Consider the following 16998-nt stretch of genomic DNA (forward strand, 5'->3'; position numbering starts at 1 on the left):
TTTGGTCGCGTAACCTAATTAGGCGTCTCCCGTTTGAAAGAGATACGGTTGGAGGTATGCAGACCTTTGCATATCTGCGACCGTATCTCTTTTGGATTGTCCATGTTTTTTGGACAGCCCACGGATGTGTAGATGGGTTAGTTTCTAAGTTCTGCTCCTATCCGAGTCAGAGTTTTGGCACCACCTCTCCGTTGTTCTTCGGATAAACACTCTCCCTAGCGGGACGTGTATCTGGAGAACAACGGGGAGGTGCTGCTAAAATTCCGTCTCGGATAGGAGTAGAGAATGGAAACTAACCCAGCTACGCATCCGAGGGTGGAATTAGGACCTATCCTTCACATATTAGATGGTAGGAACCCCATGTAGATGCAATTGCTGGTTTTATTACTCGTTTACATATGTATATGCTAGAGGATGGATAACTGTGACTGGATGTACACGGGCCACGCAAGTAGGAGCACAGAATGGGTTACTAAGACCAGTGCTTTCTTGGAGCATGCATTTGGTGCGGCTACTAAAGGGTCTAGTTGGATGTTGTGTCCCTGCAGCATATGTGGGAACAACAAAAGAAAACATAAGAAGGCTGTGGGGGAAGACTTTACAAGTACGGATTCGTTGAAAACTATACCTGCTGAGTGCACCATGGAGGCCGCCCAAGCGCGGGAGGCGCAGAGGTCGGCGGAGATAGCTCGCTTCTTTGGGAGTCTGAACATCCTAGGTATGGTCGTGCCTCCCTCGCTGCTCAATCCGTATGTGCCGCCGCCGCCTCATAATCCTACAGGGACTCCAGTGAGTATATATATATGGTTGTTTATTGCTTTAACTTCTTCGGTCGTACTCACGACATCGCTTCTCCTTCATGCAGGTGCAATCGCAGGGTTCGGCGACGACCCCTCCGGGTGGCCCTTCGCCACAGTCCGGGTGGCCCTCTGGAGGCCCTCCTCGTCTGCCGTACTACGTGTGGCCTGGCGTTCCTCCTCAGCCTGGGTACTTCGGGTGGTCTCCTGGAGCCGCTGTGCCGCCGCCCTTGTGGTAAGGTCCTCCATCGGCCAGCTCTTTGCAAGGGTGGGGGTAGTGGGGGCCAGGTGCAACCGGCGGGTTGCAAGAGTGGGGGCAAGGTGGGAGCTCTTCAGGCATCGGGGGCGAAGGTGAGCAGTGATCGGCTTATGTGTTGGACTTATGGATTATGGAATTCTCGTATGTGTTGGTTGAACTTGAACTTGTGATGGATGGATGGACGGACTTGTGTGACATGTATGGATTATGTGATGGATTTATGTTGTTTTGTGATGGATGGATATGAATGTGATAAATATTGTGATTTGTGTGATGAAATATGGATATGAATGTGATATATATTGTGTTGTGTGTTATGGAATATGGATATGTGATATATATATATATATAGTTTTGTGTGATGAAAATGAAAAAACAAAATAAAAGAAAAAAATTTCCAGCTTTGCCGAGTGCCACACTCGACAAAGGTGCCATGGCACACAACAAAGTTTGGCAAAATTACACCCAGTTTGGCCACTTTGCCGAGTGCCGGCCACGTGGCACTCAGTAAAGATGGCTTCTTTGCCGAGTGTCAGGTGCTGCACTCAGCAAAGATTTTTTTCAAAAAAAGAAAAAGAAATTCTTTGCTGAGTGCCGGCCTCGTGACACTCGGCAAAGAAGCCCTCTTTGTCGAGTGCCAGGATCAGCACTCGTTAAAGAATTTTTCAAAAAAAAGAAAAAAATTCTTTGCCTAGTGCCTGCCACGTCAACACGCGGCAAAGAAGCCGTCAAGTTGACGGTTGTCGTTTTCTTTGCCGAGTGCTGACTTGGCACTCGGCAAAACCTTTGCCGAGTGCCCGATATTTGGTACTCAGCAAAGAGCTCTTTGCCGACACTTTCTTTGCTGAGTGTTCTTTGCCGAGTGCAAAAGGGCCTTTGTCGAGTGCTGCCGGCACTCGGCAAAGTAGCTGTCCCCAGTAGTGGTGGGAGCAGTGTGGACCTTTGGCCAGATTCCTGGTGCATGCCCTGCAAACCAAGCATGATACATTTCAAAGACGCAAAAGAAGCTTCAATTGAAGTACATCATTGAGTCCAATCCTCAAATTTTGCCTCGCCGCACGCAAAATATGAAGCACAAGAGTGAGTCTGTACTTATAGCCTAATTTGCCCATTGACACTCTAATTTGCAACAAATTTGGTGTGAGAGACGACAATATTTGCAAAATGAGATATGTCACTCCTTTGCCATCTCTACTGCAAACTAAGGTACAAGAGAGAAAAGAGTAGATGATCGGCGCCTTGGCACCGAGGTGCATAACGAGTCCACCCTTGTCCACGTGGTTGTGCGCACCCATGAGATACACACGGTGCGCCAGTGCCATGCCTGTCATCTACAAGTATGAGCAAGATGGTTGGGGAAAATTATGGAACTAGGAAGGGAACCTGCTAGCTAGCTCTGTGCCCCTGGCCACGCCATAGTCTAACAGAAACCACTCCTAGATCCCTGGCCACGCCACTTATACATGCTCAACACAGCGCCATGCACCTTGCAACGACCATGGCCTGTGATGTTAGGCCCTGTTTCATGACACAGGTCCTTCATCAACTGCAGATTGTCGCAGCTAAGTGCGTTACTGAGCACGAACTAGACGGCAAGGTAGAACGTATCAAGGATAAGCTTGTACTCCAGATGCACCCCACTCCCATGGCACTAGTTTGAGGACTATATGTATTCAATATCATCGTGGCTGTAAATGTTATGCCCTCGAAGCGCGTTGTTTCTTGTCTTACTGATGGACGTAAACATATCAAGCACAAGAGTCTAGTTTTATGTCATTGTGCAAGCAGGATATATATATAGACATAGGAAATATATATATAGGCACTCTCTGAGTCGATCACATAATAGGAATTCATGTTTTCTTAATTAGACACCTAAGCTAACCATCCATCAGGTAGGCCAGCCACATCACATGCGTTTTATTCAACACCACACACATGCAGCTGCTGCGGCCAGAGTACTTTCTTGAGGACTACCCCCACGCAGCCGGTACTTGTTGAGCAGGTAGAAGGCACGCGCTGCGTGACACTGTCATGCTTGATTGCTTTGCTTGTAAACCATATATATATATATATATATATATATATATATATATATATATATATATATATATATATATATATATATATATATATGTTATTCTACACGGGTGTAGAATATTATTCTACACCGCAAGTCAAAGCTGAGTAAAAAAAATACTGAGCAGTACTGAGCAACGTTCAGTATCATCCAGCCGTACACCGAGTACCACGAAATACTGAATAATATTGAAACACGGATACTGAACAATACTGAATTCTTTTCAGAATAACAGTTTGGTGTAGAATAGTATTGTACACCTAGGGTGTAGAATAGCACTTATATATATATATATAGCAGCATGCAGCAGCACAGCAATCAACACTGAACCACGGATCCATATAAACACTCTGCTCTACCTCTGTGCTGATCCATGTTCTAATTAAGGCTGTTGGCGCTAGCTTGAGATGGCTCGGCTTCTTCACCACATGTCCCTCGTCGCTCCGGCCATCATCTCCCTCCTGCTGCTGCTGCTGCTGCTGCTTGCAGCTGCTCTCGCCGCAGCTGCTGCCGCAGGGGATACGCTGGAGAAGAAGGTCGGCATGAGATTTCGGCGCGCGAACAAGGAGGAGGCGCAGTGGCTGGACCGCTACGCGGAGACACACGAGCCGCTGGGTGCCGGCCCGCTCAGGATGGTTCGTGCCACACCGGAGCAGGAGCACTGGCTGAACCGCTTCAGCGACGTCGCCACCACGGATGACGGCGAGGATGGCGCCGGCGGCAGCGGCGACAACATCGATTTCGACGATGACAATCCGTATGTGTCTCCTCTCCTCCGTGCCACTGAAAATGCAGATATACGTGGGATCATTATATTGTTTGTTGCCAGTTGCCACCATGGTCTTGTGTGAATTTTAGTGGTTGATGCATGCTGTGAGTGATTAATTGCTAGCTTCTCGTTTGCAGTTACGTTCAGGCCTTGCGAGACTGGGTCAAGCGCTTGATCAAGCAGAGTTTGGAGAAAGGAGGTCAGACGGAGGTAACAATTGCCACTGCAATCAATGTCTTCTCACTGTATTGCTTTGTTTTGTTTTGTTCATTCATGTTCATGATGGTTACTAATTAGTTCAGAATCTCTTGTCAGAATCCGTTCCAGGATCTTTAGGGATGGATGGAGGCCATGGCCATCAATCAACTCCGGATGGTATATGGAGAAGATAAGAGAAGTGCTTTGGCTGGTGTTATTTGTCTGTTCACTTTATGATCAGCTAGTAGTTGTGTGTTCTGTTCTTTAATAACGTGTATCTCTTTCCTGTTGTTGAATAAAAATGACTTTCTAGAAATAATAGTATATTTCTGCAATTACAGTGATTTTTTTATGGGTAGGAGTGCTCACCCCACCCCTCCTGTTTTGGATAAAAAAATTTACGGTGATGCCAAAGTGAAATGGGCTCAAGAGTATGAGCATCAGTGGAACAATATTTTTTAAAAAAAAAAATCCAACATTTGGCATAGATGAGTGCCCCTCATTCCTTCATCAACTCAAACTACATGCAACCGAAATGCTTAAAGTTAAGATATCCATCCATTACTTAAAAAATTGTATGCCCCGAAAATGAAAACGCAGAGAAAGGGCATATATATATATACATGAACGACATTTTGCGATCAAGTCGCTGAGGTGCATATCTTGTAGACAAAGCTGAAACGTTGTAACTTTTTTCTCCGGCCGGTCATTATTGAAGTTCCATCTAAATTAATTTCTAACCCCCAACAAGTTGTGGCTGTGAAGAGCTTTGCAGTGCACAAGAGTCTGCAAGCAAGCTAAGGGGGAGAGATGTCCATTATCTTTTCCATCATTTGCATGGCAGCTTTGCATGTTATGAATCGTACAATCTGTTCCAAGTACCAGTACCTTACGTTCACCTGTAGAAAGCTGCAGTGCAATGGCCCCCGGTCAACAAGTGCACACCTCAGCGTATCAAACATGCAGAAGCAGCAGTTTTGCAGTTGTATAGCACCTGCATGCTACTGCTGCAAATGTTGATTGCAGTTTGCAGTTTTGAAGCTGCTATCTTTACTAGAGTTTTTTGTTTTTTGTTTTTTGAGCCACATATTAATTTTACGTTAGCAAAATCAGAATACTCAATAGGGAGGGATGAAGTAAGGTAGCTCATAAAAAAACCATGAATTATTACAGCATAGAGTTTTAAGCCACAGAGAGTCTTCCACCAGGACTAATTCAATTGGAGCAGAAACAAACTAAAAACAGACTAAATCTGAAGCTAAAAGCCAACTCCTCTCAGATATTGCAAACGCCATAGTTTCACTCCAGATCAAGTGAGACATTCTGAACTCCACCAGGGTATCTCACTTAGCTTCAGCCTCTTCTTCAGTCACATTGTGCTTCCATGTCACAACATCTTCGTCTCCTGTGTGGAACTTCAGGTGATGCTTTGGTTCACATAGGGGAGCGAGAGGATTTCACCGGCTACCAATTTGATCATGTCAATGAAGTCCATCAGCAAATCCTTCTTGTCGGTTGGACAGAGGATCACCTAGAAAAGAAGCATTTCTCATGCTTCTCTAGCCAATTCTCTAAAAACAGAGATCCTTTCTAAGTTTCCAGACAGACCAAATAACAGCTGATATAATCATATTTATAATGCAATGCCTCCTATTGCTTAACCAGAATTTACAAATATCCAACATATTTTCTCCTATTTGATAACCCAAAATATCTGATATAATTTTCCAACATTGTTTAGCTACCACACATTCAAAGAAAACATGATGAATTGTTTCTTTTTCTAAGCAAAAGATCGGCAATTTTCATCTTCAACTTTCCTCCTTTTAGCTCGATTATCTCTTGTTAATGCTCTATTATCAATCACTAGTCATAAAAAGAAATGTACTCGGGGAGGAACCTTGAGACTCCAAACAGCTGATACATGTACAGATTTAATTCCAAAGTTAAGGATCTTGTAGAGTGACTGAGAGGAGTTTGGATGGCCAAATAGTAACATTGTACTCCCTCCAAACCTGATTTAATAGACGTCCTGGCCAGCATCCGCAATTTTGCAAAGATTGACGTCCACAGAGCATGGATGCCGTTTTGGACGCGAATGCCCCTGCGTGTGAACGTCCAGCACCATGCAAAAAAACCATGCCCAACCAGGATGCGACCAATAGCCTGGCACCCCAGGAAGCTAACCAATTGAGCTACGGAAACTATCTGCTAAGATCTCACGCGCAAACGTATTTAATAGGGGTAAAGCAGGAAAACTACCACCTAATTAGTTACTCCTTGGTTACCACAATCCTGTCTTAAACGTCTATTAATATGGGTATGGTGGGAGTATAGTACGACGTGTCAAACTTTTTCATGCCCAAGCCTTCCATGCTCTCTTCATCTCTTGTGAGTTTGGATGGCCTATACTCAGTCGTACCATCCACCCAACTCTGCTTCATACCCTGAATCAAAGACAAACGTTGTTCACCTATGCTATCTACTTATCTCCAAGTTCAGTACTACGAGTGTGTTTGGTTGCGGGCCAGATGTAGCCAATGCTCAGTTGGGCCAGGAAATAGATGTTTGGTTCCTTGGTTTATGCTTGGGGCATGGCCAGAATGGGCCAGCCGTACCTCGTTGTCCTGGCCAGCCTTGAAAGGCCAAATTGGGCTTCCCAACTTAGCCTGGCTCTGGCCAGCCATCCGCGTGGCCCAAGGTGGCCAGAGTTGGCCAACGTCCTCCCTCCTCGGTTTCCTGCGGTGGCTCGTTCGAGAGCGGCACGTGCATCCCTCGCCGCCGGCATTGGCCTCGAACTTGGGGAGCGTGTAGCAGTGGGAGGAGAGCCAGACGGGTTTGAGCGCGGGGCGGGGGCAGAGGCCTAGCTGCTGGTGCTGTGCGGAGTGGGACAGGTTATCGAGCGGTGGCGGGAGCGGCGGCAGGTAGTGCTCGTCGATGAGGCACTCCCTCTGCCCCACACAGGAGTCGCGGAACGCCGGGAAGCAGGAGTCGTCGGTGACGGACTCCAGCGCCAGCGAGCGGTCCATCTCGAACCACTGCGTGCCCTTCCGCCACCGCGCCCAGATTCAGATCGAGTGCTCTGGATCTTGGTTACCTGGCTCGGGATGTAGCGACCAGAGAACGCAGAGTCCATCGGCGGCGAGCCGCTGTAGGACGAATGGGGCGTGAACGTAAATGGAGTAGCGCCCGTCGTGGCCCGCAAAGAACTTCTCCCAGAGAAGGTAGAGCGGGAGCTCCCCCTGACCAGAAACAAGAAAGCCACCTTGGGCACGCGGCTGTCTGACGTGCGGCGGACCATTGGCACCATGGACGCTCGCTAGTACAGCTCCTCGTCAGTTGGGGACCCTTGCCGGCGAGAGGAACGACGAATGACAACGGAGACGAGGCCTGGAAGATGAGGAGTTCATACACCCAACCAAACAAGATTACACTTGGTACAACCAGAAGTTCACACTCAACCAAACAAGATTACAGCTCAACTAGGCTAGCTATACACTGGGAACCAAGCTATACACTGGGAACCAAACATACCCCACCTGGCTTGCTATACCCAGGCCAGGTAGTAGTAGTTTAAAAGTACTGTCGTTCAATGTGTAGCAATGAGATCAGGTGTGGAGATGCCACGGTCAATCTTCTAGCCACCTTGGTCCCTCGATCTAAGCCTCACGTCCATCCTTCATCGTATCTGGTCCATCAAAATGGCATGTCTCTCCATGACAGTCGATTGTCTTTGTGTGTTTCACGCCTGCACACCAACACATCCAAGAGACATGTTTGCGCACACACACTTAATTGTTAGTTTTCAAACTCAATCAATTCCGATCATCTCCAGACAATATATCACCCATAAGAAAGACAGGGACTCGACAGTTAAGGACACATATCAACCTTGTGTTGGCAAATGTTTTGGGAACTATAGATCACCGTTACACTGAGTCACTGACACAGCTGGTACTTGGCGGTTGAATTGCGCACACTACCTGAACCAGCTATACAAATTTACTAAAAGTACATACATGCAGGAAGGAACAGGAACACACAGTGGACACATAGTTTGGATGAATGTTGAGCGCAGCACTACCATATCCTTATCACTACTTATTTCCGTATATATTTTAGCTGACATGTGTCAGGAAAAAGAGCATGCCAAAATGTTGAATCAACAATTAGTCCCCTTTTGTAACAGTCAAGCAGTTCAGAAAACATCACAAGTCTCACTGTACTGTACGTCTGTACCTCTCCATGAATCATGAGGCAGTCAAAGCAACACCACACCCTGCTGGGCGGCTGCTGCTGCTACATTATCATAACCCACACTTGCAGTCACTATCTACTTGCCTGTCCTTGCAGTTGGAAGCCATATACAGTGCATGACAAAGCTGTACAAACCATACAGGTAGCAAACAGCTCTGTTGTGTGCTGCCAGCTCTACACATCCGGTTCAGACCAGTTGTTGCAGTTGAATTGAAGCACAGGCCGGTAGCACACTTGGCTTTGTGCAAGATAACACACTCCTTACTCCGTAGTTTTCCAAGAGACATGGTTCGGCTCTACCATCTGTCCGTCCTCCTCGTCGCCAGCCTCGTGGCGGCTACCGCCATGGCTGCCGATCTACCAGGGGGGAAGAAGGTGACCATCACCATGAGGCCGGTACGCGGCGGTGACCGATACGCCGGGGAAGAAGATCAGGATCACAGTGCACTACGCAGACGACGACCGCGGCAGTAACGACCAGTTCCAGCTCGACTCTGACGACGACGAGCCGTATGATGATTGATGTCTCCTCTCCTCCCTTCCTGTCCCATCCTCACAAGACATATAGACCCATATGAGCTCGAGCTAGAGAGCTTGTTGCAACGACTCGTCGAGCTAGCTAGCTAGCGAGCCTGAACCTCCATTGTTGGTTCATCAGTTCTCTTTTTTATGATTTGTTTTGCAGCCTCGGTTTGGCCGTGCAATACCTTCTGACCACTCTGGAGAAGCAGCGTGACTATGAGAAGGCGTCTAGGTCTGAGGTAACAAAGATTCTGGTCGGCCTGTTGTTAAGTTCTTGCTGCTATTACTGATTGATTCAGAACACACTTATTGATCAGTTGGTAACTTGGCCTGCTGGTTCATTCTTTCTCCAGCTCTAGGATGGAGGGAATCAAGGTGGGGATGGCATGCCCAGTGCCAAATAAAGTGATTTATTGGAGATCGAGCCTCTGATCATTGTTTGGGAAGATTAGGCGCCTTTTGGATTTTCAAGTTTCAAGTTTCATGTCTTGTTTCTGTTATCAGCAAGTGCCCAGTAGAAGTGGCAGTGTTTTTAAACATTTAGTAGGATCTTCACACACACACACACAAAGGTAGGATCTTGTTTGGACTGTAGTGGTACTGTGGTGATGTGTTTTTCCGCATATCTGTCTCTCTTAATTTCCTTCTCTAGAACATGCTTACGAAGAGAATTAAAACAAGGCCTTGTTTAGTTCCGAAAAGTGAAAAGTTTTCGGTACTGTAGCACTTTTGTTTGTTTGTGAAAAATATTATCCAATCATGGATTAACTAGTATCAAAAGATTCGTCTCGTGATTTACAGCTAAACTGTGTAATTAGTTTTTGTTTTCGTCTATATTTAATGTTTCATGCATGTGCCACAAGATTCGATGTGACGAGAAATCTTGAAAACTTTTTGATTTTCAGTGTGAACTAAACAAGGCCCAAGAGTAGAGTAAAATGCACAGTGAGTCCCTAACGTTGTCTGCAGGTATCATAAAGGTGCCAATGTTTTTTACAATGGCATTTTTTTGTCCCTGAAGTTAGAGCATCTTCAACAGTTTGACATTTTTTTTGTCATTTGTTGGAGTTTGGCAACTCTGAAAAGCAAATGGGAAAGAGAAAAATAAGACATCTTCAAGAGTTTTGCAAATTTGACTTGCCATTTACCAAAATGTAGACCCAACTGTTCAGCACGCGTGCGGTCTCGGTCTGTTCGCGGACTTTCTTCACGTGTTCAGGAAGTCCGCCACCACTCGCGTTGTGGAGGTCCGTCGCCAGTTGGTTCATCCCGTGGCTCGGTAGCTGCTCCATGGAGATCGGCAAGTCCACGCTCGGTCGCTGGAAGAAGTGTCTGGAGATCAGCAAGCAGTGCAAGTTTCCCTAGAGATCGGCAAGTAGTCCACGATCGCCGCTGGCCGGTGGCCGCTGAGCCACATCTATCTTGCTGCTACCGTGATCGGTGTTTTCCGATCGCACGTAGGAGTCGCGGCAGATCGGTGTTTGTCAAGTCGCGAACGGACTTGTATAAATGCCAAGCCTCCCCTGGAATTTGCCAAGTTTCTAAAAATATAAAATCAATATGCAAAACTGTTGAAGAAGTGCTTTGCGAATTTTGGCAAAAATCAAAAAAGCAAAAACAATATACAAAACTGTTGGAGATGCTCTTAGTCCGAGTCTCATCGAGCTCCAAATGGACGCTTACCGAACCATTAGCTAACGTGGCATGTTGACTTATCGCTTACATGGACCTGACAAATTCGACCTACATGTCAGTGGTAAAGCTCAGTTTTTATAAAATCAAATATTTTTCTACGACCTTAGATGAAAATGGTTTTTACATGAAAATTTTAGTCCTTGACGAGATCTATATTTTTTTAGTTTTATGGTTTTCCGTTTAAGTTTTTTAAGATGGTCAAAAGAATAATATAAAATTTTAGCAGTATATTAATCATGTACGAGAGCTTGTCGTCTTTGAAAAATCACATCTTTCGTTAGTCTGTTCATTTCGCTGATAAGTCATAGCTGAAAGTTTTATTTGTTCGTTGATTTGTTGTGAGAAAAAAGACAATTGAATTACTGATTCGGCAGATAAGCTTAAGCGAACAAGCTGTGATCTATAAATTCATTGTTTTGATTTTTATCATTTAAAGTTGTTAAAATGGTCAAAAACAAATAATACAAGCCCTGTTGCACGATTAATATATTTCTGAAAAATTATATTATTTTTTTCCATTTTAACGACATCAAAATACAAAAACTAAAATTATGAATTTGTAGAGCGCGCGTACACGCGTGTATGGATTAACTTCAATGCTCAAAAGAAGCCTCTAATTATACCAGAAAGATAATTACTTACCTTTTTGCAAAACAACAATTACTCACTTATTTCGTGACTTGGTCACAAACACTAGAAAACCACAGCAAATATACATACGCGCACAGGCACAGGCACAGGCAAATATCGTTGTTGTGCTTCAGCATTTTTTAGCTCAATTAAGCTGCTGCTGTGGCCCCGGTTGCATCGGTGGCCTCTAAATCTTCTTGTCCGTGACTACTCTCGTGCAGCTCCATGATCGGCTTCACCTTGCGCTCGGTAATAGCGATGCAGATGTCGTTGGGGAACAGGTTCCGGAGCACGAATGCGTGCACGACGGTGGTGGCGAGGAGCGCCGCCACGGTGAGCGTGGCCACCGCGGACAGCGCGACGCACAGCGCCCTGGTGAAGCCGTTGTCCACCTCCGCCGAGTATCGGATCGCCGCCGCCGCCGCGCCGGCCATCGGCGACGTGTACGCCCACCACGCGAGCGAGAACCTGAACCCGCGGAAGAAGTTGATCCGCACGCCCAGCGACGCGTACAGGAACATCCCCACGAAGAAGGCGAGCTTGGAGAAGACGCCGAACTCGCCGGTGATCTTGGACCACGCCACCGACGACACGCTGGGCGCCGCCACGAAGAGGAAGAACACCGGGTGGAGCTCCTTGGGCAGCGTCTCGTTGGTCGGCAGCCGCTGGTACAGCGTCACGAACAGCACGACGTAGTGCGCGACGCCGACGCCGAAGAAGAAGAGGGGACCTTCCCTGAGGCCCATGGTGGCGCCGAGCTGCGCGCCGACGAAGTTGCCCAGCAGCGACAGGTGGTTGGACGGGTTGGCCACCTTGGACAGCCGCCGCTGCCCGCCGGACATCCACTGGCCGTAGATCTTGAGGCCCAGGCACAGCAGCGGCGCCATGAGCACGTACCAGAGCCAGTGCGGCAGCCTCGCCGCCCACGTGACGGAGTGCGGCACGCCGATGGCGAGGTAGAGGCAGATGATCCATGGCGCGAAGAAGAAGTTGACCCTGATGGGGTGGTAGTACTCGCGCCGGACCGCCTCGAAGTAGAGCGCCACCTTGCAGGCGTAGGTGGCGGAGGCGGCGGCCATGAGCGCCGCCGAGACGCACCAGAGCACGAGGTTCACCTTGGAGGTCACGTGCAGGAACGTCGTCGGCACCGACAGCGTGATCGCTTTCCACAGGATCGCCTGGCTGCTGACGCCCATGGGGATACCGAACGCCGAGATCGGGAACCGGAGCAGGAACGGCCACGTCGTGTCCGACGGCAGCACCAGGTCCTCCGACGGCTTCAGCTGGTCGAGCTCGGGGCCTTCCAGGGCGGCGTAGAAACGATCCACCTCGGGGACGGATGTGGCGTGGGTGCGGTGGCTGATGCCGATGTCGTCGTCGCCGACGTCGTCGTCGTCGAGGTCGTTGTTTGGCCCGCCGGCAAGGTGGGTGATCTGCCGCTCAAGCTTCCCGGACCACGTCTTGAACGAGTCGTAGCGCCTATCCGCGTGCCAGTGCCAGTGCCTGCTGCCGCGGCCGGCGGCCGTGGTTGCGGGCGGCGGGCGAGGGATGGGCTGTGACCGGAACATCATGGCCTCCCTGTCCATGTCCGGCTGCGCGAACGTGAAGCGGACGCTGTTGCTGCCAGTGTCCTGCGCGGCGAGGCGGTGCAGCCCTGGCCCGCCGCGCGCCGCGTTCGCCATGGCCTGCCTCCGGAGGTCGGCGGAGTCGGTCGTCGCGGCGGCGGTGGGCGTCAGGACGCCCAAGCTACTACCTGGCGACGCCGGCAGGCTGATGCTGGAAACGTGCTGCTGCACTGCGCGGAACCCTGCTGGAGGTTGCTGGAGCTGCGGCGTCTCCAGCGGCGGGAGGACCACCTCGCTGCGCCGCCGCGGCGGCGGGACCTGCATCGTAAACGCATGCATGCATAAAATCCATCACGTCCGAGTGCGCCGCCGCCTCGTCGGTGAGCGAACGTCGGTGGACTAGAGGGGCTCACCGGGGGATGGACTGGCGGTTTGGGGTGGGCGACGGCGGCATCAGCGTTCCTCGGCGGCATGGGGCCGGACTTGCTGCCGCTCGCCTCCATTGCTCTCTGGTCTTGCAGCAGTGTGAGCAAACTGGCCTCAGTGCCCTCTGTACCTATGTGTTGTTGCTTGCTGCCTTGGGCTTTGGTTGCCTCTGCTATGGTTTCCTGCATGTCTGATTTATATAGGTGCCAAATCGGCTGGAAGTATGGCCCTTGCTACCATCGATCGTCTCGTATGTGTAAGCGTGTATATGATCACCTTTCAGCTTTCACAAAATTAAAAAAAAAAAGAAGTATATATGTCAGAGTATAACACGCTGATATATCTGAAACCACCCAAGCAAGATGCAATATATGGATTGAACATTATGTTGTCACTTGTCAGTCAGTCAATCAATAAAATCTAAACATGCATGTTCGCTTGTCTGAAAAATCATGGGCTAAAAACATTGTTCGCTAATTTATTGCAAGTGTGTTTTCAGATAATTAGTGCAAAAGCTATGTACCTAGCGAAGTCAAAACGAACTACGATTTAGGACCAACGGAAGCATAGATCACTGAAGCTCTCTAGGGGACAATACCATTTTGAAACTTTAGTTGATTCCAACTTTATTACCGTACGGCACACAGTACCATGCGCGGCATGTTTGGCATTGTGAAATAAACACTTCTTATTAGTTAGTGCTATTTGGTGGCCTAAAATCTGGCTATGAGCAAAGCAGCACTATCACATATGAATCTGATCATGATCATGAAGTCCCTCCACAAAAAAAATGTTTGATTAGGCACGTAATGTGACATTTTTTGTTGCGCTAACATATAGTCATGGAGTCATCAAGTTTGTCTGCATGAACTTTAGGAGTTAATGGTTTTGCATATTTATTAATTGCATTATCACCATGAACGTGTGTCTTGTAATTTTAGCTGATATAATAAAAGAATATGATTAAGGGGTAAGTAATTTGCACGATGCATGCGAAAGGCATGGACAGCTGGTACACCACCGTATCCTTTGTTTTAAATTATTTTCCATCTGTTCCTCTGCTCATCTATCTCCTTGTATTTTCCTATGCAATGCACATATTCTCACAGAGAGCAGTTGTAGTGCACAGAAACCCCAATAACTTTTGGAACAACAAGCCATATTACAAGCATCCATGGAAGGAAAACGGAATGGAATAAAGCAAGAAGCAAATGTTAATATACGTCCAAAATCAAGTAGTTTAGTTTGTTAACTAAAGCTGTAAAGCTTGATAGACGGCCATATAAAATCAGCAAGCTGGATGATCTTCTTGCCACATAATAATCTCATATTCAAACGATGGCAATGAGAAGCGTGCTTGTTGAATAAACAAAACGCCCAAGAGTACCTGGAACTGACATGTGACATATACTATTAATTCCTGAACTTTTACACACGTTGCTCAGGGATCTACAGGGAGAGAATAATTTTCAGGGGTCAATGTAGTCAGCAATAATGCAATATGCATGCATGCTCTAGAGTATGTCACTAGGCCACGATGTGTGCTTGAGTGTATCGAGCCAGTTTCCAATAATATGTGTGACTTCTCTCTTTGTGCTTAATTGAGCAAGCCAAAGTTATGTTTATACACGCTACATGTACAATATTCATACAAAAATCAAATAACTTAATTAAAATTATTAGACAATTCATTTGACTTTGCAAATTTGTCCTAGCTAGATTCATAACTTAATGAAAAAAGAACATGTGAACTTGTTGCCGGGAATATTTCTTTGGGGTTGCATGTTCACTAGTCACAAAAACGATCTCTGTCATTTTGCTGCCACAATCTTACTCACAATCAACAAATGGAACTGGGTGAAGTTTGATCCATTATTACAATCACCAACGCAAAGCTAGCATATCATCAAATCCAATCAATTATAGTGAAATTATATGAAGAAAAGTCTACCACCGGGGTTCCACAATCCATGTCTACAAACTCATTGTCATGTCACTCATTAAGTTCTCTCAATGGCGGTAACTAGAAAATTCTCACATGGGAGAGTTGGGGAAACAGAAGGTTGAATCCTCCTAAAATAACATCCAAATCAGGTTTGGTGTCTATAAGAATAGCTCCTGCAATTTTCTACAGTGGCAATGCGAACAAGCTATAGCTTCCTAAAGCCTCCCTTTCCTAATAACAATATACTTCTAATTACATGTCGTATTACATAGTGATATTTGTTATACACTTCTCTTACCAATTTGTCGTCTCTTCTCTCTATGTTTTTTTAGATAAAGGATAAATATCCGGCTTCATCTATCCAAAGATAGAATCAGACCAAAAATTACAGGACGTTCAAAGAAAAAAAATATGTTGTACAATCTATAGCTGCAAGCACGACTACTGGAAAAGGAAAACAGTCCTTGACTAAGCAAAACCAACATGTCTTTTCATAAGCCAACCATCGGAACTAAAGAAAGCTAAAGCCGACGTCTCCAGGCGAGTTGCTGCCGAAATCAGTAGATCTTTAAGATATATCTTCATGCCGCTGCAATATTGCCCATTGTCGTAGCCAATGAGTTCCTCGGAAGATCACCTGCAAAAGAGACTTAGGTTTGCATTTATCAAAAACTATTTCATTTCTTGTTAGCCATATTGTCCACAGTAAGGCTGATGCTGCTGTTAATAACAATGAATTGACTTTTTTACTACCCAACTTTGACCAATTTTCAAACAAATCATTGATGCTCAGTGGAGGTGGAATCCCAAAAAGTAAATGTATGGAACGCCACAAAAACTTGGCATAATAACAATCGAAAAAAAGGTGTTGAATTGACTCTGAAAGATGGCAGAAACCACAAGATTTGTCTCCATGCCAATTTCTCCTAGCTAAGTTATCCTTTGTTAGAGTAACACCCCGTTTTAAGTACCACATGAAAATTTTAATTTTCATTGGTAGCTTTGTTTGCCAAATATCTTGTGAGACACGTTCCCCATTGTTAATTAAAGCAGCATACATTGACTTGACTGTAAAGATTCCCGAGGACTTTGAACCCCAAACAAAAACATCTCTCTCCTATAGAGCCTTCCCACCGGCCGTTTTATACCCTCGAAGCAGCAAGGTGTACTAATTAATTAATTAATTAACTAATTGTTCTTCACTCAGTGCAGTGCATGATTTACCAGCCAAAAGCTGACTACATGAATGGTGTATAAATACACATAAATCATGTAGCTATCTGCCACACAGAGTACTTGGTAGTTAGTGCAAGTAACACAGAAGAGTACTCTCTCCGTACTCGTATACGATGCCATTTAGGATATGATTGTGCTTATCAATGAGTGATTAATTAGGAGATATTTTCTCTATCTACTCCTATTAAATATAGTTGTGGGTGTATTCTATATGAGAAACAATCATGGTTTAGATGGCTTGTGCAGCGAGGCTAATGCTCTGAGGAGTGATGACGTAGGCTGGTTTGATTCCTGGCGGCCACATCTTTTTTGCTGTTTGCTTGCTTTTGTGAGTGGCCGCGGTTTTCTTGCATGCTTGCGTGTGGGCGCTCGTGCGATTACTGTGGAAGATTGAACCGAAGCACTGCGACTAATTACGAGCGTGCACCAGGGACAAACACTTCCATGGACCGCATGCAGTGGCCTCAGTGACATCCTTTGAGAAAACGGGAGCCTCCCCCTAAACGACATCTAATACGAGTATGGAGGGAGTACTAGTAATGGCAGCCCCAACATGAAACTATAGTTGCCATAGAATTAACAACAACAACACTTTTTTTGCTATTTGCTTGCATGCTTC

At 46.5% G+C, this 16998-nt stretch overlaps 2 protein-coding genes across 2 annotated transcripts; one reads left to right on the forward strand and one right to left on the reverse strand.

Moving 5' to 3' along the window:
• LOC110437397 lies at nt 3522-4438 on the forward strand. The gene is made up of 3 exons (XM_021465866.1): nt 3522-3893; nt 4043-4115; nt 4221-4438. The coding sequence occupies exons 1-3, from the start codon at nt 3544-3546 to the stop codon at nt 4239-4241; spliced, it is 444 nt and encodes a 147-aa protein (XP_021321541.1). The 5' UTR covers nt 3522-3543; the 3' UTR covers nt 4242-4438.
• Nucleotides 11134-13465, reverse strand: LOC8076556 (S-type anion channel SLAH2). Its single transcript, XM_002444992.2, has 2 exons — nt 13186-13465; nt 11134-13090 (listed from the first exon to the last, which is right to left on the reverse strand). The coding sequence occupies exons 1-2, from the start codon at nt 13384-13386 to the stop codon at nt 11357-11359; spliced, it is 1935 nt and encodes a 644-aa protein (XP_002445037.2). The 5' UTR covers nt 13387-13465; the 3' UTR covers nt 11134-11356.

The sequence above is a fragment of the Sorghum bicolor genome, chromosome 7, assembly GCF_000003195.3.
Source record: "Sorghum bicolor cultivar BTx623 chromosome 7, Sorghum_bicolor_NCBIv3, whole genome shotgun sequence".
Taxonomy (NCBI): Eukaryota; Viridiplantae; Streptophyta; class Magnoliopsida; order Poales; family Poaceae; genus Sorghum; species Sorghum bicolor.